The sequence below is a fragment of the Apus apus genome, chromosome 4 (genome assembly GCF_020740795.1).
Source record: "Apus apus isolate bApuApu2 chromosome 4, bApuApu2.pri.cur, whole genome shotgun sequence".
Taxonomy (NCBI): domain Eukaryota; kingdom Metazoa; phylum Chordata; class Aves; order Apodiformes; family Apodidae; genus Apus; species Apus apus.
In genome coordinates, this window is record NC_067285.1 from 96,261,086 (window position 1) to 96,285,427 (window position 24,342).

The 24,342-nt window shown below is 43.6% G+C and overlaps 1 protein-coding gene across 1 annotated transcript; it reads left to right on the forward strand.

Annotated features, from left to right (window-relative positions):
• The first annotated feature begins 1,965 nt into the window (after positions 1 to 1,965).
• Positions 1,966 to 21,592, forward strand: LGI2 (leucine rich repeat LGI family member 2). The gene is made up of 8 exons (XM_051616682.1): positions 1,966 to 2,228; positions 2,361 to 2,432; positions 5,102 to 5,173; positions 8,406 to 8,477; positions 8,984 to 9,055; positions 10,152 to 10,321; positions 15,315 to 15,479; positions 17,990 to 21,592. Exons 1-8 carry the CDS (start codon positions 1,981 to 1,983, stop codon positions 18,805 to 18,807), a joined length of 1,689 nt encoding a protein of 562 aa, XP_051472642.1. The 5' UTR covers positions 1,966 to 1,980; the 3' UTR covers positions 18,808 to 21,592.
• The last annotated feature ends 2,750 nt before the right edge of the window (positions 21,593 to 24,342 follow it).

A 24,342-nucleotide genomic window follows, 5' to 3' on the forward strand; every position in this document is an offset into this window, starting at 1 on the left:
TTGTCTAGCTGTGTGCTGGACATTTTGTCCAGAAGGATACTGTGAAAGTGTCAAAAGCTCTTGATTTCTGGTAGCTTTCTTGTGTTGAGTTTTGGGAATCTCAAGATAAAGCATCTGTGACCCAGCTGGAAGAGGATGACAGGAAAATCCAGCAGGGCTCACAATTCACATTTCTGTCAGCTTGCCAATGAAATAAGCATCCTGAGATTATTGTGGCTGTTGAATTAAGATGCAGATGTGGTGCATAATAGCAGCTGCGAAGAGGGGTATTACATGAATTGTTACAATCACTGAAAAGATAAAACCGAGCAAAGCAAACAGGGAATTACACCGGCCTCCAATAATTTATCTGTCTTGTTTCTACCTAATCAGATGGAAAAAAATTAGCCCACTAATTCCGGTGTTGTTCATGCTTCCTGAATTTTGTATTGGTGGAGATGATGAGACATGGGTCTGCTCAGCATGAAGAATAAGAGTCTCACTGCTGTCAAGTACCTACTGGGAGGTTATGCTGGAGCTGTGGAGTCAAAGGTGAGAGGCAGCAGACACAAGTCACAGTAGTGGAAATTGTCACAACAATTTCACAACTGGCATGTCTCAACCAAGGAGAGAGGCAAGGATGCAGAGTATACAATGACAAAAGTGATTTTTAGTCATGTGCATGAGGTAACCCAATCAAATTGGAGCACTCCAATGCTGTTTTAGTCATCTAGTCATCTAGTCCAACCCCCCTGCAATGAGCAGGAACATGTTCAGCTAGGTGAGGTTGCCCAGAGCACTGTCCAACCTGACCTTGAATGTTTCCAGGAATGCGGCATCTACCACCTCTCTGGGAAATCTGTTCCAGTGTTTCACTGTAAAAAAATTCTCCCTTATATCTAGTCTAAATCTAGTCTCTTTTAGTTTGAAACCATTACCCCTTGCCCTATCATAAACGGCCCTAATAACAGAATTATAGAACCATTTTGGTTGGAAAAGATCATCTAGTCAAACCATTAGCATTGCCAAGTCCACCATTAAACCACATGCCTAAGCACAAAATCTACCCATCTTTTCAATACCTCCAGAGATGGTAACTCCACCACTTCCTGGGAAGCCTGTTCCAATGTTTGATAACCCTTTTGGTGAAGACATTTTTCCTAATATCCAATCTAAGCCTCCCCTGGCATAACTCAAGGCCATTTCCTCTTGTTCTATCACTTTTTACTTGGGAGAAGAGACCACCACATGCCTTGCTACAGCCTTCTCTCAGGTAGTTGTAGGGGTCAGTCCCTTCTCCCATGTAATGGCCTCCAGTTGTGCCAGGGGAGGTTTAGAGTTCTGAGGCCCCTAACACAGGCAGGACATAAAGCTGTTGGAGCAAGTCCATAGGAGGGTCACAGCGATGATCAGAAGGCTGGAGCATCTCTGCTATGAAGACAGGCTGAGAAAGTTGGGGCTGTTCATCCCGGAGAAGAGAAGGCTCTGGGGAGGCCTTATAGCAGCCTTCCAGTGCCTGAAGGGGCTAGAGGAAAGCTGGGGAGGGGCTTTTTACAGGGGCATGTAGCGAGAGGACAAGGGGTAATGGTTTAAAACTTGAAGAGGGAAGATGTAAACATTAGGAGGAAATTAGTTACTACGAGGGTGGTGAGACACTGGAAGGAGGTCGCCCAGGGGAGTTATGGATGCCCCCTCCCTGGAAGTGTGCGAGGCAGGCTGGACGGGGCTCTGAGCACCCTGGTCTAGCGGGAGGTGTCCCTGCCCATGCCGGGGGGCTGGACCTACCCGATCTTTAAGGTCCCTTCCAACCCAAACCATTCTGTGATGCTATGAATTCAATCTAGCGAGAAAATAAGCACGTCCCGGGGCACCATCCCTGGTGAGTCGGGACCGGGGGCCACCGCCCCTCGCACCGCCCGGCTCCGGCTCCGGCTCCGGCGGGACCCCCCCCGCCCGTCCTCCCCGGGGCCGGCCCCGCGTCGGGGCGGCGCCGCGGTGCTGATGTCAGGGCGCGGGGCGGCGGGCAGCGGCCGGCGGGGAGCGGCGGGGAGCGGCGGCATGGCGGGCCCGGCGCGGCTGCTGGCGCTGTGCGGCGCCGCCGCCATCCTGCTGCTCCTGCCGCCGCCCGCCCCCGCCGCCCCGCGCCGGCCGCCGCGCTGCGGGCCGCCCTGCAGCTGCTGGCGGGAGTCGGCGCTGTGCGTGGGCGCGGCGGGAGCACCGCGCAGCCTGCCCGCCGGCCTGGGCTCCCTGTGAGTGCGAGGGGTGCGCGGGGCCGGCCCCGGGGAGGAGGGAGGGGGTGTGTGTGTGTGAGTGTGCCGGTGTGCGGGTGTGTGTGATGCGGGGCAGTCCCGCTTGACGGGTGGCTTCTCTTTTTTTTCCAGGAGCCTGGTGAACGGGACCTTCTCCGAAGTGAAGGACAGGATGTTTTCTCACCTGCCCTCCCTGCAGCTGCTGTAAGTATGGCACTAACATAATAATAATAATTAAAAAAAAGCCAATTAGCACTTTGCCAGTTCCTTCTAGAGTTGCGGCTGCCCTTGGAAGAAGGGAGCTAAGGGATAAATCCCCAGCTTGGGCAGCCCTGCTGCTGGAGCTGCTGTTTCGTAACAGGGGGATGCATTTCCCACTCATAAACCACTCCATAAACCGTGTATGGAGTTACTGAAGGAGAACAAATGATTTCTGGTATTCTTAAGTTCCTTTTTTTTTAAGATTTCAGCTTTAATGAGTTTAGTTAATGACTCCAGTTTTTCCCCTGGAGTCATGTGCTGGTTGGATCTCACTTGCATTCACTGTGTGCCCGTGAGTCTCACGTTGGCTTTGGGATGTTGCAGGCATGATGGGCGAGCAGAGGTTGCCAGGACACACCTGGGAGGAAAACCTCTGCTTGTGAAGCATTGGTGTCTGCAGCATGACGCTGTGCTTCAGCATCCCACTTGGAGGGCAGCCCCTTGGATGCCTCCTGATGTGATGGTGATGGACCTCCAGGTGGGATGGACTTCTGTCCCAGGGAACAGTGATCCAACCACGGGCACTCTGCAATCCTCTCCTCTTCCTGACCTCGGGCAAATCACTTGGTCGTGCCGGTGTTGCAGTCAGGTGTGTGCCTGCAGCTCCTGTAGCCAAAGTTGCTTTAGTACAGCTGTCCTGGGAGGCAGCAGCAGGGAAGGCACAGAGGTACGGCGTGCGCTTCCCGTCCCTGGGGAGCCTGCAGGGAAGCTGTGCTGCTGCCTGTACCCTGACTGGCCCAGTGCAGCCTGCCTGTAACACCCAGTACCAGGTGCACTCCCTTGCCTCCCCCTGTAAGGGTGGGGTTACCCCCAAAGCAAAGACACTGCAATGGAAAGTTCAGCAAAAAGATGCGAGGTGCGCCAGGCTAAGGAGTTGCCACAGGGCTAGATGTTAAAATTAGTCTTAGCGAGAGATAGTCTCTAAAAGCATTTGGTAGCATGATGGCCAGGCTCGTCTCCTCGTGCACCCCCACCTCATCCTCAAAGGCCTGTCTCACTGTCTGTGGGAAGCAGCACCCCATGGGGAGAAGACGGGGGGAATCTGTCTTGTTTTGAATAGTGGTACTGGGAAGAGGGAGAAAGAGCAGATGAACGTTATCCCATTTCCTTAGCTGTAGCAGATTTCCAGGAGGAGATACTACGGGGTGGTGGGGCAGAGGTCAGTTGTTGAGAAAGTCAGAAGTTGACTATGTCAGTTTATGTGGTAGATCAAATGTAGGAGTGAGAGAGGTTAGTCACTACCACCACCTTGGGCCCTGACAAATTTTGTTGGTTAGTGTAATTTGGGATTTTTCCCTTCAAACATGAGGGAAAAGAGTCATTAAAGAATAAAAGAGATACATGCATAATTGAGCACTTGGGTGCCTCAGGACTATGTCTTCAGTAGCGGTAGCTGTGGTAAAATAGTAATGCAAGGATTTACTTTTGATGATGGTCTGCATCTTTGTAAGATTTCTTTGGGGTAATCAAAGGAGCATTTGTCTAGCATTAGCATAGTAACTGATAATCACAGGGAAACTTTGCATTTCATGTTGGTTAGTCTTCTAAATTAATTTTAGTAAAATGCCTGAAACCATACAAAAAGAGGATTAATAAATTACTCTGATAAATGGAATACTGCAGACATACTCACTTGTAGCGGAAAATTCTCAGATTTTCCAAAATTTATTTATTTTGGGGTACATTTGATTTTCAGAACAAATAAGAAATTTTGCTGTTTTCTTAAAAGGACATCACTCTCTGTGCCTTTGAACATCAACATTGGAGATCGTTTGCTGTTGTGCTTTGGTACAGCAAAGAAAGAGTTTTGCTGGCAGAGCCCTTCCTTAGCGCCCTTCTTCCTGACTGTCCTGTACTGGCTCAGGTGACAGCCATTCAGGTGACAACTGTGAATCTTTTTGTCCCTGAAGTTCATATGGAAGGGCAAGGCAGTGCCTGGAGCAGGCAGCACTGCAGGCAGTGAACCACTGTCCACTCACTGCCTGTGGACACAGGGCTTTGCTTTGCAAGGATAGCAGGACTCTCTCTGGTTGCTTGGACATGTCTGTGTATCCAGCTGGTGAATCAGCTGCATGAGCCACATGCTGTTCTCCGATGCCATAGGCCGTAGCCCATCTGCAGGTCAAGCTTGGAGCATCCCTCTGGGAATGCAGAATGAGCAAGCCCTGACCCACTGCAAGTGCATAAAGGAGAGCTGGTGCTGGTGCTTGAGGGCTCAGGAGTGGTGCTGAGATGGTCACTTTAAAAGTGTTAGTGTGGCTGGAGGGGTGGTACGCAACTGGGTTCCTCACTCAGCAGACCTGCCTCTTTAAAGATGGCTTGTCCTGCTCAGGGGACCAGAGAGTCAAGGGCTGGGTTGCATTTAAACAAGGTGAATGACACAGGAAGCATTTTTTCCTGGGGAGTGGTGGGCATCAACTAGCATCACATTATGCCTTTGATTTATTTTTTTTAATAGACCATTCCACAGTATTTTATGTGTGCTGCATTGATGGGGCAATATGGGCTTGAGTCAGTAAGATTAGTTTGGTCATGGGCAATAAACACAACGGGCATCATCCAGTGTGTCAAGTTTTAATGCTCTTTCCTAATGCCTGCTCTCCATTTTTCAGCTTGCTGAACTCCAACTCCTTCACTGTTATACGAGATGATGCCTTTGCTGGTCTCTTCCATCTAGAGTATCTGTAAGTTTGGTATTTTATGTCTTCCTTGTCCTTAATAAATCAAGATGTTTTGATAAGTTGGCAAGACTTCTGCTGTGAAGTCTTAGTCTTTACTGTGATCCCCACCAGCAGGGGAGATGGAGGATTTATGTTCCACTCCTGTGCAAATGTTCTTTATGGTGGCTCACCCTTTTTCAGAAGTTGCAGTGGGTTTTTTAAATGTGCCATGAATACAAGGTGGCTCTCTGCAATTACAGTACACCAAAAAGGCATTGCTTAGCAAGAGCTTGTCCTGGCTTTCCAGAACACTGCTATCACTATCAAGGGGCTTTGAACCTCAGGAAAGAGGTGGGAAAGCCTCTCCTGGCCTGCTGACAGTCTGAAGGAGGAGTTGCAGAGTGTCCGTCTACTGCCCAGAACAACCCTGATTACTAGACTGGTCTCTTCCCCCAGCTGTCTTCTCCACCTTCTCCTCTTTTCTGATATCTCGTTTAATGCCCATAGCTTTTATATTTATATTATAAATAATTATAAATAAATTAATATATGAATATATGTATCCTATGCTATTAATTATTTCAATTATTTATATTATTGTTAAAAAAAAACAACTTTCCTTTTCTTAGTTCACTTAATTGATTTTTACATTATTTTAATTTCCTGATTATTTTTTTTAGGTCACTCTTTTGTCTTTATAAAAAAAAGTATTAGCCCTGTTACCAGGTTGTACTCCCTCCATACTCCAAAAGACTGTATTTCTGGACATGAGCTGGTATGTTTGAAACTCTGAATATGATCTCAAAAAAATTCCTCTTTCCACTCACCTTCCTGTGCTGAAAGGTAGCTGTGGAAAACATTTTTTATCTTTGTCTAAAGGAAGACCAATGCTCAGACAACTGCCTCTTGCTTAAGTCTTGCAAACAAATAGATACTAATGTGGAGTATATTCAGGATAAATAGTCTCTTACGTGTGGAGCAGCCAACAATGGAATTTGCAGACCAAAAAGCAGAGGATGGTAAATGGTATATGCTAAAATCCATTATTTGGCTGCATCTGGATTTTTCAGAGATAGCAAGTTATGTAATTGTTCTTTCTGCTGTGTGTCTACAGTAAAAATGTAATATATGATATGTTTGTAAAAAAGAAGACAAAAAATGTAATGTTTTTCATTAATTATTTGCTTTGAAGTGCTGATGAGCTTGTGCCAGCAGCACATGCAGTCATAGCAGTTGCTCTGGGGACTGCAGCCAGACCTCTGTCTGAAAGAAGCAAGTCCTGCCCCTCCTCAGCTGGTTAAAGGGAAAATCTCTGTCCCTGGTTGCCAGCTGCAAGCCAGGGAAAGCAATGAAGACTGGGAATGCCTTACAAATTCCATTTCCTTTAGAGCAGCTGAAAAAGCGGTCTTGATTAATGGTTGTGGTTGCCTTCTGTGCCATGTCCACAGAGCTCTTCGTCTTCCCAGCAAAAGACATCTCCACCTTTTGGGAACTGGCTGCAAGTGATCTTTTTCTGGGGCTTTTTATGGCCAAGCCAAACACCATTACACCAAACAGCTAGTAACACTGTTAGAGACTCAGTAACTCGTGTCTCTCAATTACCAGTCATCAGACCTTACAGAGAATAAGAAAACTTCACTGACAAACAAGAATGACAAGTTTATTTGTGTACAAAGCAAAGCCTCTGGATGAAGAGCAGGTGGGGAGGACACACAGCAGATACCTGTACCTATACATACATATATGTGTATATACATATATCTGCAGTTGTGTCCTACTGCATTTGCAGCACTGAAAATGTCATTCAATGGACCCTTAAACTAACTGGCTCCATGTACAGTGTCTGGATAAGACAGGTCTGATCAAGACAGGAGCTTTGCTGGTGAACAGAGACGTTCTCAGGGTAGCATCCCTTTGAGGCCAGGTTTGGTGACTAAGGAGTCTGGCAAATTCCTGAGTCCCAGCCCAAATTTGCATCATCTTGCTGCAGTGTGTGCAGTGAAGCAGTCTTTATTTGCATGGACCAGTGAGCTGGCACTGTGCAGGGATGCCAGGTGCTGGTGAGGGTGTCGGGAGGCTGTTTGGCTCTCTGCTTTGCAGGTTGAATTCGTATCTGCAGGCAGCCTTATAACAGCTGACCCTCTTCTGACATATTCCATGTGGACTTTCTAATCTGCACCCTTTGCATGCAGCCAGGGTGCTGGTCACTTTGTGAGCAGTTTTGGCTATGTCTAAACTGCAGAACCCAGAGAACTTGTCATCTGCATCCCCATCCTGACTCCATCTCAAAGAGACCTTTGCTCCTAGCATTTTTCCTCTCTTTCCCTGAAGACAAACACTGATGTGTAGGAGGAAGTGAGACACTTTTATCTCATAAAGCCTTTTATAAAGTCAGCATGCAGTTGTCTTCATCCAGATACAGCTGTACCATGCAATATCTTGATGGCCACCTGGCTGCAATTGCTTTGCAGGGCTGATGTTGTATTTAGGGATACGTCCTCAAGTGCTCAGGGGTCAGGATGCTCAAATATCAGCTCTTTCTTTAAATGCTGACATGCAGTCAGGATGAGCAGCACCCAGCTGGAATCGATACGTGCCTGTCATTCTTCCCCCAGTGCTGGGGGTTGTGACTTGTGTGCAGCTGGGCACCCTGCAGAGGTGGCGTCCTGGCTGGAGAGAGTGAAGCTGCAGCAGCAGAAAGGAAAACAAGACAGCAGTCTTGCCGTTCCTTCAGGTGTCTGCAGTTCATGTCAGGGCTCTGTGGGTGCAGAGGTGGTGTGCAGCCATGGGAGCTTGCTCCCCATCAGTGTATTTGTCTGCAGCCAGAGCAGCCCTGGCACCATGGTACTGCCCTGGGGGTTTAAAATGCAGATAGTTTGTGAGAGAAAGATAGGACATTAGCTTCTAAAGTCCATCTCTGAAGCCTCTTCCATGCACGTCTCTTGCCTCACACAACACACCCCAGGAGGATTAACTGACAGAGGAATAACGGGTTTTGCTTGTGCACTTTGTTCCTTTCCTGCTGGATGTTTGTGTCACATGCTGTTCCTCGTGCTGCCTGGTACCTGCATCCTTCCTTGCCATCCACCCAAGGAAAGGGCAAGAGGGAACGTGAGCAGAGGTACCGAGACTTCCCCACCTGTAAGTCTGAAGGAGCTGCCCAGGAACCTGCTGAAATAACTTAAAGCACCGGTGATGCAAATAATAATGTTAGCTGAAGTATTTTAAAATACTTTATTTTTTTTATTTTCCCTAGATTCATTGAAGGAAACAAAATTGAAACCATTTCAAGAAATGCGTTTCGTGGCCTTCGAGACCTGACTCACCTGTAAGTTACAGAGTAATTTGTACCTGAATAAACCTCTTCTGGGGGACCACTGTTTTTCCTGCTGCAGAGAAAACCTCTCTTTCCCTCTGTGCATCAGCTTCCTCCTGCTGTCAACCACGTGCCTTCCACAAATTAAAAACTGGCCTTAAATACGTGCCTGCTCTGCAGCCCTGCGGCCTGTTGGGCTGCCTGCGCACACCGGCAGCTCTGACCCACGGACGCTGCACCGACACACAACGTGCTCCTGTTTCTTCTCAGTGTGCTCAGTGATTGCTTGGTGTGTTACACTGGCACCTGAGCAATAAAAAAGCTTTATGTATTTTTACTTTTACATGAGCTTCAAGCAATCTCCATTCTTGAATTAGAATAATTCCTCATAACTGTTAACAATGCCAGTGGCTGGACTGTACCAGATAATGAATAACCTGTAAGTGAGCTCAGACATAATTAGAGTCAGCCAGACAAGAGACAGCAATGATACTAAGCTCTCTAACTTTCTTTTCTAGTTCTTTGGCCAATAACCATCTCAAAGCTCTGCCAAGGGATGTCTTCAGTGATTTAGATTCTTTAATTGAACTGTAAGTAATGAGAATCTTTCTATTGACTGCCTGCTTCTGTCACTCTGATACTCCTGAGTTTTATGTTCTGGGTTTGTGTGGAGCTGTGTCCGATACCTGCACAGAAAAGAAATGTGCATTTTATTGTTCTAGCTTTTCTCATTTTAAAATTGTTGACTTGGTAGATTCGTCTAAAATAACTGCTATTTCTCAAATGACTGTTGCTTCTCATGATGCTGTATGTAGTTTGCTTTATTGTACTTTTTTCTGGTGTTTCATATAAATTATCTTTGTAGTGAAAGGGAGACAATTAATTTAAAAACTACAGTTTCTCTAAATATCTTTCCTGTTGTTGTTGTTGCATGTATTCTCTGAGATTATTTAAGTAAAAGCCATTAATTAAAAAAAAAAAGCTTTTTTTTCTTTGCTTGTGTGCAGTTGTAGCACATTGCTGATTTACTGCCAGTCGTTTCTTGTATAACTGACCTGCTAGTCCTATTTTTGGCTTGGCTTTGCCAAACAGCAAAGTGTAACTGTAAGCCACAAAAATTGCCAAGGGATCGACCAGGTACAGTTTTGAAATTGTGCATATATTAGTAGGGCGTAGTTAAATTGACTCCACATTAGCAGTGACTCTAAAAATACAAGCCTTACACCTGTATTTTAATGTAACACAGATATTATACCAGCAAGGCCAGTGGTACTGGAGTTGTTTAGTTAAGAAATGCGATTTATCTGTGTCAGCAGTAGGTGGTGGGATGGAGGTTTGCAGCAGAAGACCAGACTGTCAGCATTTCTTATGTTACAGTCCTAATCCTTTGAAACCTTATAAACATGAGTGACTTTACATGTGAATCAAAGTGCTCTATTGCCACCATTACATGTGAGCATATTTCCTAGATTGAAACAGTTTTTCCAAGGGCAATGCTCAGTGAAGGAGAGTCAATAGTAAGAGTCCAAGTAAAGAAGCCTAAGAAACTTCCCTGTTCTCAGTTCAGAAGCAATTCGAGGCCACTCAGATATTTTTAAATTCAGCATGTCAAGGTGATAACAGTTCTGTAGTATTCATATTGCTATCAGTCTTTTCAAATATGTTTATTTCTGTGTGTTTTTTTAGAGATTTAAGGGGAAATAAATTTGAGTGTGACTGCAAAGCCAAGTGGTTGTTTTTGTGGTTAAAGATGACAAATTCCACTGTTTCTGATGTCCTGTGTATTGGTCCAGCAGAATATCAGGATAAGAAGTTAAATGATGTGACAAGTTTTGATTATGAATGCACCACTACAGGTATTCAGAATGTATATTTCTAAGCACACTACAAATGGTTAAATATCAGAAGTTTAGACTCTACCCTTTCACTTCTGTAAGCATGACCTGGGGGGAGGAAAGGGTTACATACAGAGCACTTCTGAGTAGTAGAGCAAGCATAAAATGTGAAAATTGCATTTTGAAGGCAAAGTAAGTACCGCGTTTTTATTTGGATTAAGGGATAATGGGAGAAGAGCTCTGACTGTTCATATTCCAAAATATTTGATTATGACTCACTTTGTGACTTAATTTCCATCACAGAATGCTTTCTATTATCTGAAATAAGGCCGTATAGTTATGGCAGATGAGCTTCCCAAAATCTCTGTATTTCACAGAAAGCAATGAAAAGAAGTTCAAATAATGTGGCTATATCTGTTATCTTTATTCAATAGGCCAGGATTTAATAGCATCAAATGTAGCAGCAATACTGCCAGCAGTTCCTCATGGAACTCCATTAAGTTGGAGAGAAATGTCCAATAATATTCTGACTACTGTCTTGTTTAGCATCTTGATTTTTATTTTAGGTAATATAAAGCATGCTGAAGGAAGTGAAGAGAAACTTGCATGTGGTTATGCTTTTATTTTATGACCGAACAGCCGCAGTTACCTATCTCTAAATGTAGTCACATCATATAACTGAGAGTACGAGCTGCAAGTTTTGTTTTTCATCTTTCATGGATACAATGTCAGCACTCTGCCTTCTTTCTGTACCATAATATCAGAGGTGTTCAAGTTCTCATCTGTCATCAAGCCAGTCATAACTATTAAAAGGCAATAGAAAAGTTGATTACTAGGAATGTAAAAGAAAGTTTCAGGACAAGATGTGAAAGGTAATCCAAGGGCAGTATACGAACGACAAGAGAATTTACTCAGAAGAGCAGCTGAGGTAAAGCATGATCATCTGTTACATAAAAGGATGTCAGAAACAGGAGAGCAGTGTAGCTTAGAACGGTATCAAAGTTAAGTTCCTCTGTCTGCAAATCCACAGAAATGCAAAAGTACCAAGTAAAAGCAGGCTTCATTTCATCTCAATCTGATGTAAGCAATTGCACAGTACTAACAGTGTGTGAGAACAAGCTCTGCCTACCTGGTCCTGAGGCCTGTATTGACCTACCCGCTCTCTGTCATCTCTTGGTTATCTAGAAAGCTAACTATAAAGTTGCTACAGGCAAAATTCACCCTTTGTCAGCTGTAAGTGAAACTACACCAAGCATAAATCTAATTTCATAGGCTGTAGAGTTTGCTGGGAAGCTAAGACGTTACATGGTACAAGCATTGCCCAGCTGAGTGTTTGTTCAAATGCCATCAGAGAAGTGCTCTTTGAGCACAGCATGTAGCTTTAATAGACTTTTCTGATGGTAAAGGACATTTCCAAAGCAGTCATTCTCTGCCTGTTGTGAGGGAAGGCTATGTGCCTCACCTCCCTGGCTGGGGGGCAGGTGGCAGCAGGCTTCCCAGAGCTCCAGTGCATAGAGAAGGTGAAGGGTGCAGAAACACTGGAGCTTTGGCATCCTTAGAGAGTGTCTGAGAGGGACAAACTGTATCTCGAAATGACCTATAAGAGACAAACCAGTGATGAGTAGAAATCCAAATCTTCAGAAATGTATCACCCTTGAGATGGCATCATGTCTCCTGCATTGAGCTGCAAGCTGCCTTGCTCAAGCTGTAATGCTCTGGTGGCCTTGGTGATCTGTGGCATCAGGCCACAGCTGCTTTTTCCTCTGCCATTGCCTTCCCCAGATCCAAAGGGATCCAAAGGGAGAGTAAATATGCCCGTGTTCATTCCTTGAGGATTGATGAGTCACAGGCTTAGGTTTATACCATGTTCTGAAGTAAAGCAGTATACCCTTTCATTCATATTAGTCTTTAGTATCACTGAATGATTTGGGTTGGATCTTCTAGTTCCAACCCATCTAGTGTTCTATTTCTGTCTTTTGCTAATTGTGATCAGACTTCCCATCACTTGTGGTCACTGGTACTCTCTCTCTGTTGAGCATGACTGGATGTAGGATGTGGTAACAAAGCAGTTTGCTTGGTAAAATGTGCATCTTGGGGTGGCTTTATCAGTTCATTGCATCCACTGAAATGCTACAATGGTAACAGGAGGAGAGATGGGAAGACGTGCTGCCGAATTAAAAAAAAAAAAATGCCAAAGAACAAAATGGTCCTGTTGCTTCTTCACAGAATAAGCAGTTCACAGTATCAGTGATCTGCACTTTTAACTCTTTTTATGATAGTACCTCTCTGGTCTTTGCCTAAAGCTGCAGGGATCATCTCACTGAGCTTTGAAGCTTGGTTTTCCCTTTCTTTACCTAGCTGGGATTATCTTCTGGAGGTGGTCCTCCTCTCTTTCCCTGCTGGATTGAAGGAAAGTAGTTTGCAAATTAAGTTACTTGCTTCATACTTGCTCCTGTGCTGCAGATCCTGTGCCAGTGTGGGTTGGCTAATGCTCCCTCTTAGCATCCCCAGATAGCCTCACCTGATCAAAAGTCTCCACTGTGGGGAAGAAGACACATGAAGAGAGAGGGACTCAGTCACAGGATGCAGTTTAGGAGCTGCTGTCCAAACAGATCATCGCTCCTCTTTCTCTTGAGTGTCCTCCAGCATTCCCCACACTCTCCCTGAGCTCTGCCAGCATCAGAGCTTCTGTGTGCTGGGATCAGCCAGAGTGAGGGCTGCCAGGAGGGGAATCAGCCCAGCAATAAAGGTGTTGGGTCCTTCATCCACAATGGCTCGTGCCAGTTCAACAGCCAAAGTACCAGAGGCAGAGCGGAGGACTAGAGGACAGGGGAACCACCCCAGCCCTCAGCCTGCAGAAGACAGTGTTAAAACCATGTGTCTTGGGACAGAGAGAGTAAAACTGTGCATCAGTGTGAGAAGGAGAGAGTGACAGCCTGTGCAGCCAGTGGGAGGGGTGGGGATGGGGGAAGTGAAGGCCATGTCCTCTCTCATGCAGGCTGATCCAGCTTAAAAGGGAAAAATGTTGGGAAGCACTCCACCCCCAGTCCTGTATTTACTGTACAAACTCTTTCTAGCATTAAAGCAAGGTATGTGGACCTCCTTGTAAAACTAAATCAAGCCCCCAAGACCTAAATTTTTTTCAAGCCAGATGTGGCAGTGTCTCTTCTGTGAAGCCCTGTTCCACATTAGCATCTGGTATTTCCAACTGGTGCTAAAAACAACGTTTTTTGCTTTTTACTGAGTATGACTGATTTTGTTACCCATTTCTACTCATCCAGTGACATAAAGAGTCCAATTACAGGGACACATAAAAATAGCTGTGTTAATGCTGAATCATTTCTAAATGAGCAGTAGCTTGTAACACACAGGCTGGTTTGTTTTAATTCACAGATTCCCTCATGGTGTTTCACAACTGTTCAGATTTCAAGGGATGTCTTTTTCAGCATTTGTTTTGTTGTGTTTTTTTTTCTCAAGATTTAAAAAACAGTTTTATTTTCTGTGACTGTATCTGCTATTGTTCCATCCTCGGCTACCTATCATGATTTATCACTTACTTCTACTTTCTGCGTAGTAAGTGTCAGTTTTCTCCAGTCCTTTCATTTTCCCAGTGAGAATGAAGATAACTTTCTTGTTTTCCTACCAGCATTTATGAATCAAACCCAAACTCTTATTATAATAGTCCTTGGAAGAATGGAAACTGTAATTTCTTTCGCAGCTGTAGAATCTGCCCTGTTTGTTTAATGGTAGTCATCTGTCTTTATTCTCCAGAAGTGTAACTCCTCAAGGGCATAGCTTTCGAGCACGCGGAGACAGAGACTTCTCCATTCAGAAACAATTATTTCATAATGCACCAAAATGAGGAACTCGAGTGAGGACTTAATTACCATTTCACCAAAATCGCTGGATGCTCAGGCCCTTCCAGCATAGGAGCGCATGGTGAAGGCATGGAGCAAATGGAGCTGGAAACAGAGCACTGAGTGCTTCCACAGAGAAGTGCCGTCGCAGTGGAAGATGCATTTCTTTTTCTGTATATCTATATCCACACATCACTTCAGCACAGGCCTTCTCCCACGTTCTAGACCCAAGGCCTGGCATTTCTTTTGCATCTCTGCTACACTGGTTTCTTTTTCTCGTAGTAATGACCTTGCCTGCCTGTCAGGCCGAAGATCAAATTCAGACCCAAGCCATCCCAGGTCAAACCCAAGTCACTTTGCCCTATATTGGCTCTGTGCTGACTGCTGCCTTAGCCCAGAGTGAATTTTAGAGTTAAATTGACAAAGGCACTTTAGATTTTGAGAAGAAATCTTGACTTTTGGAATTACATTCCTAGTCTTCACAGATTGCTCCAACTCCTCAGTCTTACTTTCTAGAATAAGTTTTCCACTGGTAGTAATTTGCAGGCTGGTTGTATTTTATGCCTAAACTACTTTACAATGCCCCATAAAATGTTATGTTAACTGAGTTTTTGATTACACCATGTTGTCTACGGACTAGCTTGAAATGGGGTTATCCCCAGGCTAACTTCAGACACCATTTCACTTTCTGCCTGGTTTAGCATAACACAAATTGCTAGTGATTAAATTTGCGTGTCTTAAGAAGCTATTGGACTTCAGCTGGAAGTTGGTATCTCTCAGCTTGAACGAGATTCTAGCAAGGCCATTTCACTTGATGGGAAAACAACTCCCAGCTGAAGGGAAAGAGACTTAGCTGTCAATATCCTCATTTAATTGATACCAGCCAGCCTAACTGGAAAATCTGATTTCTGCTACTATTTACCTACTTGATCTCCTTGGCAACTGTATTTCCAGAGGACAGTTTATGATGCCCCAAGCAGGAGATGGTTTCCCTTGTTGCTGCATGCCTGACTTGAGCACTGACATTTCCATGCTAGTGTTATACAAAATCCAGAGTATTTCACTCATTTTTCAGTGTAGATCATTATAATCAGCCGTCACTTACCCTGTGTTTCCAGAAAGGATGTATCCTAACTGTTGTAAATGTATGTTTCTAGATTTTGTTGTTCACCAGATTTTGCCCTACCAGTCCGTTTCAGTGGATACTTTCAACTCAAAGAATGATGTGTTTGTAGCCATTGCACAGCCCAGCATGGAGAACTGCATGGTGCTGGAGTGGGACCACATTGAAATGAATTTCAGGAGTTATGACAATATCACAGGTATATGAATACTGGAATTCCAGTTGTTGATGAACTGTTGGCATTTCACAAGGATGAGATTCATAGGTGGGAGCAGCTGGTGGGTTTTGTCCCAAATCTCTGTTGAATTTGGCAGATCAAACTGTGTAATGTTTTGACATAAGTGACTTCATGGAGTAGTACATCTTGTTAGTACATGCATATTTAACCTCGCTGTAGCACACAAACTAGGCTTTTTTTTTTTGTCTGATCCTGTGTTCTGAAGGCACAAACACTTGCTGTCAGTGTCATGTTGTGGCCCAACTTAGCACTCACTACCTGGATTACATTGCAAGTTAAAGTGTAAGTTGAAGGAGCCCTTGCTCTTGCCAAATTGCCTGCAAAAGAGTATAAAAATACTGTACTGCATGTAGAAGGAAATAAGTCTGAAGGATGTTTCTAGGGTGTGTTTCACAGCTGAAGATGACACAGAAATATTAAAACCATAGTTGTAACCTAAAGAGATGTGCCATAGAGCTTTCATGTTTACTTTCCATTTACAAACATGCTGAATTAGCTTGCTGGCCAGATTACTCATCAAACAAAAACCCCATGTGGAAACCAGGGGATTTTCTATGCTAACAACTGTTCTGTCCCTGATGGACACTCCTGGTGCTCAGTCACACCATGAGAGCAGAGACAGTTTTCAGAGCTGTTATATGCTTCCTGCTTTCCCAGCTACTTCAAGCTACTGGTTCTAAATTTATCTGTGGAGCACCCTGTTCTTTGCTACATGTGATGGATTATTTTTTACCTTGCATTTTGGGAAACAAAGAGGATTCTGCATTCTCATTTGGTGTTGAAGTCCACAAAGGCTGCAAGCACCTACCTCCTCAGATGAGCTCTGTGTGTGTCACTAATGAAAGTTTACCAGATGCTACTCCTCCATCAAGAAATTTTGGATATGAAAATTTTTGCTTTTTTAGGTTTCATAGTGGTTTAGATTAGAGGGAAATATGTACCAGTGGATGTAAATTGAGAAGTTGATGTCTAGAAGAGCTCTGGAAATGAAGTTGAGAGTTTGGGTCATTTCCAAAGACAGCTGTCTTCTGGATGTATTTCACCTTCCTGTGAATTCCATGGTTAGGAGACAGTTCTGCTGGGGTCTTGTGTCCTAGCTCCACACCCTGCCTACATGCCCAGACTTGTTTCGTGAACAGCCATCCTGTGTTCCTGGAAGGCCTGAGCTTGAATTCTGGATTCTGAAATGTACGTGAGTGAGAGACGTTTGCCAGGGGACACAGGCACAGAAAGAGCCTCTTGCACAGCCTAAGGAGTGTTTTGTAGAGCTCAGGAGCCAGCTATGGGCTCAATGGGGAGTTTCATTACTAACTGTGCTTGGCATCTGAATGCCTGAGTTTAGCCCTCATGGGCTCATGGAGCTGAGCTAGTTGTCAAGATTGCCTTTACAGTCAACATCCAGGCATTACTGTCCTCTGCAACAGGAGGCATCCACAGGCCAGATGAAATCTCTTCCAGAGTGCTTTTTGACTAAATTAGACCAGAAAGAGGCTGGATGATCAGCTCAAGCAATCACGTGTACGCTGCAGATACCTTTTGGTACTTGAGATGAATCTCACCCCTCCTACACCAGAAGGGTGGTAGATGATCCCAGGCTGGCTGTGAAACAACTACGGGTAGGGGAGCAGCAGAGGTGCCAGGGTGAGTCTCCTGTAGTGACTGTGACCCAGCACGCACAGGGGAGGCTTTGCAGTTACAGTTCTACTTAAGCTATGTGCTTCAGAGAGGAATTCCTCCCTTCTTCCAACAAAACATTGCATAAATAGTCTGGTTGCTATTTTTTTAATGTCTTTCTTGTATAGTGACTTGACATTCTCAAAATGGACCATAAACCGATCTGATATAATCTGGTAACTGCAATATTCCTAAATATTTCTAGTTTAACATAATCTAAAGAACACTTAACAGAAACAACAGATTTATCTTTTTTATCCTGCTGTCAGGTGATACATCCACAAGATATATCAATATTTCTATTTACAGTAGCAAAAAGCTGACTCTGGCCCTTTCGGAGCAAGAAAAATAGACTGTATTTCATTTTTCTAGTTAAGCTGGAAAGACAGATGGTCCAGGAGTAAGAGAATTTCAGATTCCTGCTGAGTCATAACAGCTCTTGCTATTTTTGAATAATAAAGTTTGGCTTAAATAATTGGTTTGTATATTATGGGGCATGTGTTTGAACATATAGAGAAAGAAAAAGTATTTCAGATTAAAAGGAATGAACATTTTAGGGTCTATCATACTTGCACACCTTGAGGGGTGTGTAATTTCCGACATTTGAAGTCATCTTGCCAGTTATTGGGGGGAAAAAAGCATGAAAAGCAGCTCTGATGGCATGTAGCAGAAGACAAGATTAAAATATGGTTCAGACTTTTTAAAAAAGGAGGGGTGATTTGATAATCTCTCTGTGGTTTAAAGAGTACTTTGTAATATATGTGCTTTTATTTTTTTCTTTTTCCTTTGGGCAATAGGTCAGTCCATAGTGGGATGTAAAGCCATTCTTGTTGGTGAGCAAGTCTTTGTGGTGGTGGCACAGCTCTTTGGTGGCTCACACATTTACAAGTATGATGAAAGCTGGACAAAGTTTGTCAAATTCCAGGACATCGAAGTATCTCGCATTTCCAAGCCAAATGATATTGAGTTTTTTGAGATAGACAGTGAAATGTTTTTTGTCATAGCAGATAGTTCTAAAGCAGGTTTGTCAACAGTGTACAAGTGGAATAACAAAGGATTTTACTCATACCAGTCCCTTCACGAGTGGTTCAGGGACACCGATGCTGAGTTTCTTGATATAGATGGGAAATCACATTTAATCCTCTCTAGCCGCTCGCAGGTTCCTATCATACTGCAGTGGAACAAGAGTTCCAAAAAGTTTGTCCCACACAGTGAAATCCCCAGCATGGAAGATGTCTTGTCTGTGAAGAGTTTCAGGATGCAAGACAACCTGTACCTCACGCTGACAAGATACATTGGTGACTCCAGAGTTATGAAATGGAATAGCAAACAGTTTGTGGAGATACAGGCTCTTCCATCCCGAGGAGCCATGACGCTGCAGCCTTTCTCCTTCAAGAACAACTACTACCTAGCCTTGGGCAGTGACTATACCTTTTCCCAGATTTACCAGTGGGATGGTGAAAAGAAGATCTTCAGATTATTTAAAGAAATCTATGTGCAAGCACCACGGTCTTTCACAGCTGTGTCAACCGATCGAAGAGATTTTTTCTTTGCCTCTAGTTTTAAAGGAAACACTCAGATATTTGAACATATCATCATCGACTTGAGTTTATGAAAAGCTGCTGGAGTGAAATTCATGTAGAATGGCATTTATATACAAACAAAACAGGAAAAGACCTTTCAAAAAACAGGGTGCACCTATGAAGTATGATGACATTTTCTGAACTTTTCAAACTTGCATATTAATCAGGGATTGCATTTACTTGCTTACTGCATGACATGTCTATTTCATCCTTTTTCAAAGAGACTCTTCAATTTGAAGTCATTCAGATGAGAGTGCACTGCATTAGGATTAATGTTGACATCTAAGAGAATGAGCTAAGTTTTACCCAGAAACCTACCTTGAATTGAACATCTCATAAAGAAAGCAAAGAGTAAGCCATACAAAGCATAGAAATTATCTTGACTCTTAAACTAACATGTTAGTAGTTTATTTAAGATTACAGCTACTTCTTCATGGTTGCTGATGAATTGTAAAGGTGACCAGTGGCATTCCAGAATACACTTTATTTTGGTTTCTTGAGGCCTGTCTGTAAAAATCTGTCTTTGTGGTTTACTGCAAGACTGAGGCATAATTTTAATTTATTGCAGATTAAAGGGAAAGTCAACATCTATTGCCATTTTTTCACATTAATCACTATTTCAGCAACAAATTGTGCTTACCAAATAGCCCAGCCCACAAGAAGGGTTATATGCTGTAGCACATCTGTACACCATAAGATGATTTATCCTCCAGTGTTCTTCCCTCAGCACAGCTCACAAGCAGTAAGTTCCAGTTTTGGTCACCACAGGCTGAATCTGCAGAATCCTTTTGGGCTGAGGTTTAAATATGACCTCAGTGCCAGTGAACCTTCTGGAACCAAAGCAGCTGGAGCTGTTTCAGGCTGCAGCCAGCCCTTGCTTCAAGAAGGGTTTCCTCTTGGTAGCTCCAGGCATTTGCCAAGTTGCCAAGCCATTGAAGGTTAAACAGGAGGATATGAGCAGAGGGTGCTGCCTTAATGTTTTGGGTGGCTACAGACTAAGGCATTCAGTCATTCTAAATAGGGCAGTCCTGGCATGCAGAGCCTCTGTCAGGGTAACAGGGACTTTTTTCCTGCAAAGGCTCTCCACTGTCCTTGTCCAACATAGTTGTCTATCAGAGGGTCCGTTTGTTCACTTAAATGGTATTTTTTGGTAAGTTTTCATACCACTTAGTGTATTGGGTTGTTTTATCATGTCTTGTTGCTGCATTGCTGCCTTGGATAATAGGGAGGCTTTGCATAAAGCAGGCGAAACAAAGGAAACTGTCCTTTATTACTTCATACTCAGGGCTAGCTCACCGTCTTTGTGCCAAGTGAGCTTTGTGGTTTTACCTTGGACATGTGAAACACAGTCTCTTGTCACAAACAGAGATGTTCCCACAGGCTTTCCAACATCCAAGGTGTGAACAGTGCTGCAGAAGACAATTATTCATAAAGACTCCCTTGAGGAGTCAACCCATCAGTGACCTGGAACATCACAGCCTTACCCAGTGTTTGCTTCACTGCTATGAAATAAAATGATTACTGTCAGAGACATAACTGATCTTATTCTGCTTTTAAATGACGGGATTTTTTTTGCTAGAGGTGCTCATCCTGGTTTCATTTTTAGTTACTTTGGCAGTTTAGCCCAGCCAGCCATCTGAATTACTACACACTGCCTTCCAAATCCCAAAGCTGTGTCAGTCCCATTGGTTCAATCAGACCAGTAAATGCAAACCAACCCTCTGCAGCATGTTTTAGCAATACCTCTCCTAGGATTAAGCTAACAAATCTGACAAAAATGAAGGTATGTTTCCTATGTCTACCAGCAAATGCAATGTCCTACAGCGTTCCCAGTTTACTTTTGAAGTGGGTATGGCTGGCAAGTGATGGTTCTTTAAACTGTGTTGTGGGAAGTCTATTTTTTTTCCTCTCATTTGTCTGGTGAAGGAAAAGAGCTTATGTATCCAGTACCTGTGGATTGTACTGTTTCAAGAGCCAAGGGGATTTTGAGACTTGGCTATCAAGTTGAAATAAATTAAAGTGGTCTCTGCAGAGACAGGCTTAATAAAGAGGATAAAGTGATCCACAGGAGTCTAACTCATTCATACAGGACAAGAAGAAGAAAGTGAGTGAAATTAACTCTGTGTGCAGGCTGCTGCTTCTGCTGAGTATCTATGTTGATTGGTCAGAAAGCCCAGCTCAGCACTGCTCCCAGCTTCAGGAGGAGCCCGGAGTCGGAGGCTCAGGGAGGCCAGCTCACCTGTCCTGCTGAGTTAGTGCACAGGAGGTCAAGGCAGCTAAGAGGCAGAGCAAAAAAGCCCCAGCTGATAAACAAAAGGGGTTATGGAACATTTCTCAGGTTTAAACAGGCAGTGTCTCAAAAAGAGCCTTTTTTTGCTCTTGCTGTTCCCAAGGAAAAGCTGCAGGATGCAGCCATAACAACAGAAATCACTAAGCATCGAAAATACTTCCTGCTTCTCCAAACACAACAGTTTTGTCTCCATGGCCTATATTCTCTAATAGAAATTGTTTTGAGTAATAAATAAAATATGCATATCTGTAGTTTACTACAGCAGTTAGATCATCAGGACAGTGAGAAAGGATAACAGAACATGCCACCTGGTAATTTTTATTATATTCTAAAATACATACAACTATGTAAAGAACTGTAGTTTATATAAGCATAGTTTTAATACAGTGTACTAGATACAGGGGGAGCATTTTAAGCCTGTATATATATTGAGCTTTTTTTAGTAAAGAGGAGCTGATGCAGTCTGTGCTACTGACACCTGTATGTACTCTTTCCATGTACAAATAAAATGCAATTAATGAGTCTAATAGCGGTTGGTTGTGTGTGTTAAAAGATCCATTCTGTGATGATCCACATTGCCAGAGAGGTAGGCAAACGGGCCCTTGTCCATTTATGATCCCGTTTGGCTTTCTTTAACGTGGAGGAAGCCGTGCTCAGCTTAGTTAAACTCAGTTTCTGTGCCCGAGTTATCTGGAACCGCCAAGGTTTTGCTTTCCCCCTCGCTTTTCCCCGACTTTCCCCTTCACTCTTTCCTTACACCCCATCTAGTGTTAGCAAGTATGTAATGCAGCTATTGCTGCATTTGCTCCATTTTTTCCTTTCGTTCCTTCTTACCACAAAACCAAAGGGATCTTAAGTTTTCAAAAGATACTCAAGCAGATTTCTTACAAGCAGAGTGGACACGAACTAGGCCCTAAAATGAATCCTTAGACTTTCAAATCTTTGCTGTGGGGTCTTAAAAGATTTCTTCAGTTTTACTGAATAATTTACGTTTACTCTGAAGTTGTAAAAATAAATATAAATCTATATTCAGATGCATTCAACAGTGAATACATTCTATTTAAAGCAATCCCGGAGCATTATTCACTGATCCTGCTAGTCACTAATGCAGGGAATAATTCTTTTTTTGTTTTCTTTCTTCAGACACAGTGCAATCCTTTGTAACTAATTATAGGCTTCTGCAATCAAAGACACTTCTGACATACCTTAATGATGCAGTTGCTCCAGGATCATTGCTTTCCTTTTGGGTATTCCACCTTTTAAGAGTCGGCAGCCCTTGTGGCGTGGTTCACTAAAACCCCATCACAGCTCAAACATCAAATCAGCACCATTTCCCCACCTGCCCTCCCCCAATGTCTTTGCCCTTCTTCAAACCTTCCTCAGAAAGTTTGTTCCTCCTGGAAAGTCACAGTACAATGCCAAAAGAAAAGCATATCCAAAGAGCAAAGTGGGAATGGTCACTCCTGCAAATTTCAAAGGGAAGAAAGAGCAGGGTCTCTCTGAAAGGTCAAGCTGAAGGCAAGTGTGTAAGAAACAGCTATAAGAGCTGCACACACCCCATCTAAATCCTGCTGTCCCCATATCCCGCAGACCTGAGGTGCTACTGCTGCTTCCTCTTGGCACAAATACTCCCAGCAAGGAACACCACAACTTTTTTCCACAGCCTAGCCTAGAAGAAATGGAGACAAGCTGCTAACACCATTTCCTTGCCCCACCCCAGTATCTAGGCACCAGCCCCTTAACCCCTCTTGCATTCTCCATACAGTCACAGCCTCCTTTTTGAGAAATTCTAGGCTAGATGATCCAGTGGGCTTAAAAATTGGCCTTTGAAATCTGACAAAAACTGGCCACATCATGTTAGAGACTCCACAAAACAAGTGACTGATACTGTGAGAGCACTTCAGCTGTTAGCTTCAGAAACTTAATCCATCCCCCTAGCCAGACTTTGGTGGAAAACAAGGAAAGCAGGTGGCAGAAGTTTAATATAAGTAATGCTGAATTATAAATTAGAAAACTAGAGATGATGAGGCTGTAGACAAATGTTTAGTTACCTTGAGGGAAACAAATCACATTTTCTCAGCACAGAGATAAATCAATGTGAGATCAGGGAATCAAGGAAAACAAAAATTATGTTTCTAAATAAAGGAAAGGTATAGGAGTGACAGCACATGAAGAGTGAGTTTACTTAATTGCTGTGTAGAGAAAGTATCTTAAGTGCCTTTCCAAGGTCATTCAGAGAATGCAATTCACATCATTTTCCTTTCCAGAGTCACCCTAGCTTATGCTTAATTAAACTATGCAAGCTCTGCACACTCTAAAAAAATGCCCTTTTTATTACATTGTAGGCAATTTGCATTTCTGAAGGACATTTGGGAACTGTGACATCACCAGAATTAAGCGCTTCTGGTAGCATTGCTCTCATTTTTATTCATTTGCTATTGTTGACTTTTACTCCAAAGTTCATGTCTATTTTCTGCATGGACATTAGCACTGGATTGTACAAGAATGCTCATTTTCCAACTTCAGTGGCTGTTTCAGTTCTGATTCAGCAACCCCTTGGGGCTGACTCATCCTCCAGCTGCAGGTGTGCCCTGACAATTAATTCTCCATTTTAGTCCTGTGAATGAAAGGCCAGTGGGTCAAGAAAGTACTCACCACCCACAGCTGGTGGGTTAAGTGTGAATGGAGCCTGGGCTGGCACATGGAAGGAGGGAGCAGCACTGCTCTCTGCATGTTGATTATTCATTCTCTATCTTCTGCTCTTGCCAGTATGGCAAATGGTTTTGCCAAAGTTTAACAGAAACCAAGGTGCCAGTGAGGCCAGGATGGTGCAGATTTACTTAGGATGCTTCTAAGTACAAGCTAGAAATAAAAAGGGGAAACAGAAGTTAAATCAGCAACTCTAGGTAATGGCATCTGCCTACTATTTGTTTGTAAACTCTGTAACCCAGGGGTCTCCTTGGATCCCCAGCTTCTCATGGTTCCTGCTGACAACATTTTTTCTGGCTCTGCTGTGTACCAGTAGTGGCTGGGGAGAAAACTGCAGGCCTGTCATTTTGGAGGAAGGCTCATTACAATTATCTATGCTTCTGTCACCTGGAGATCTGATTACAGTGCTGGGGTTACACCTTGAAATCGTTACAATTAAGACTTAATGAAGTTGAGTAACTACAGAGTCCTGCAGTTACTTTCCATCAACTTACGACATCTGCTTCTATTATAGGAATAGCTACCACCTGATCTTTACAATTTTTAAAAAATGAAATCTCACATTCTG

Bases quoted from the DNA above. Each gene is read 5' to 3' on its own strand.
- LGI2 (XM_051616682.1), top strand. From the start codon at position 1,981: ATGTCAGGGCGCGGGGCGGCGGGCAGCGGCCGGCGGGGAGCGGCGGGG. The intron at 2,229-2,360 runs GTGAGTGCGAGG...TTTTTTTTCCAG, and splicing joins CCCGCCGGCCTGGGCTCCCT to GAGCCTGGTGAACGGGACCT. The intron at 8,478-8,983 runs GTAAGTTACAGA...TTTCTTTTCTAG, and splicing joins CTTCGAGACCTGACTCACCT to TTCTTTGGCCAATAACCATC.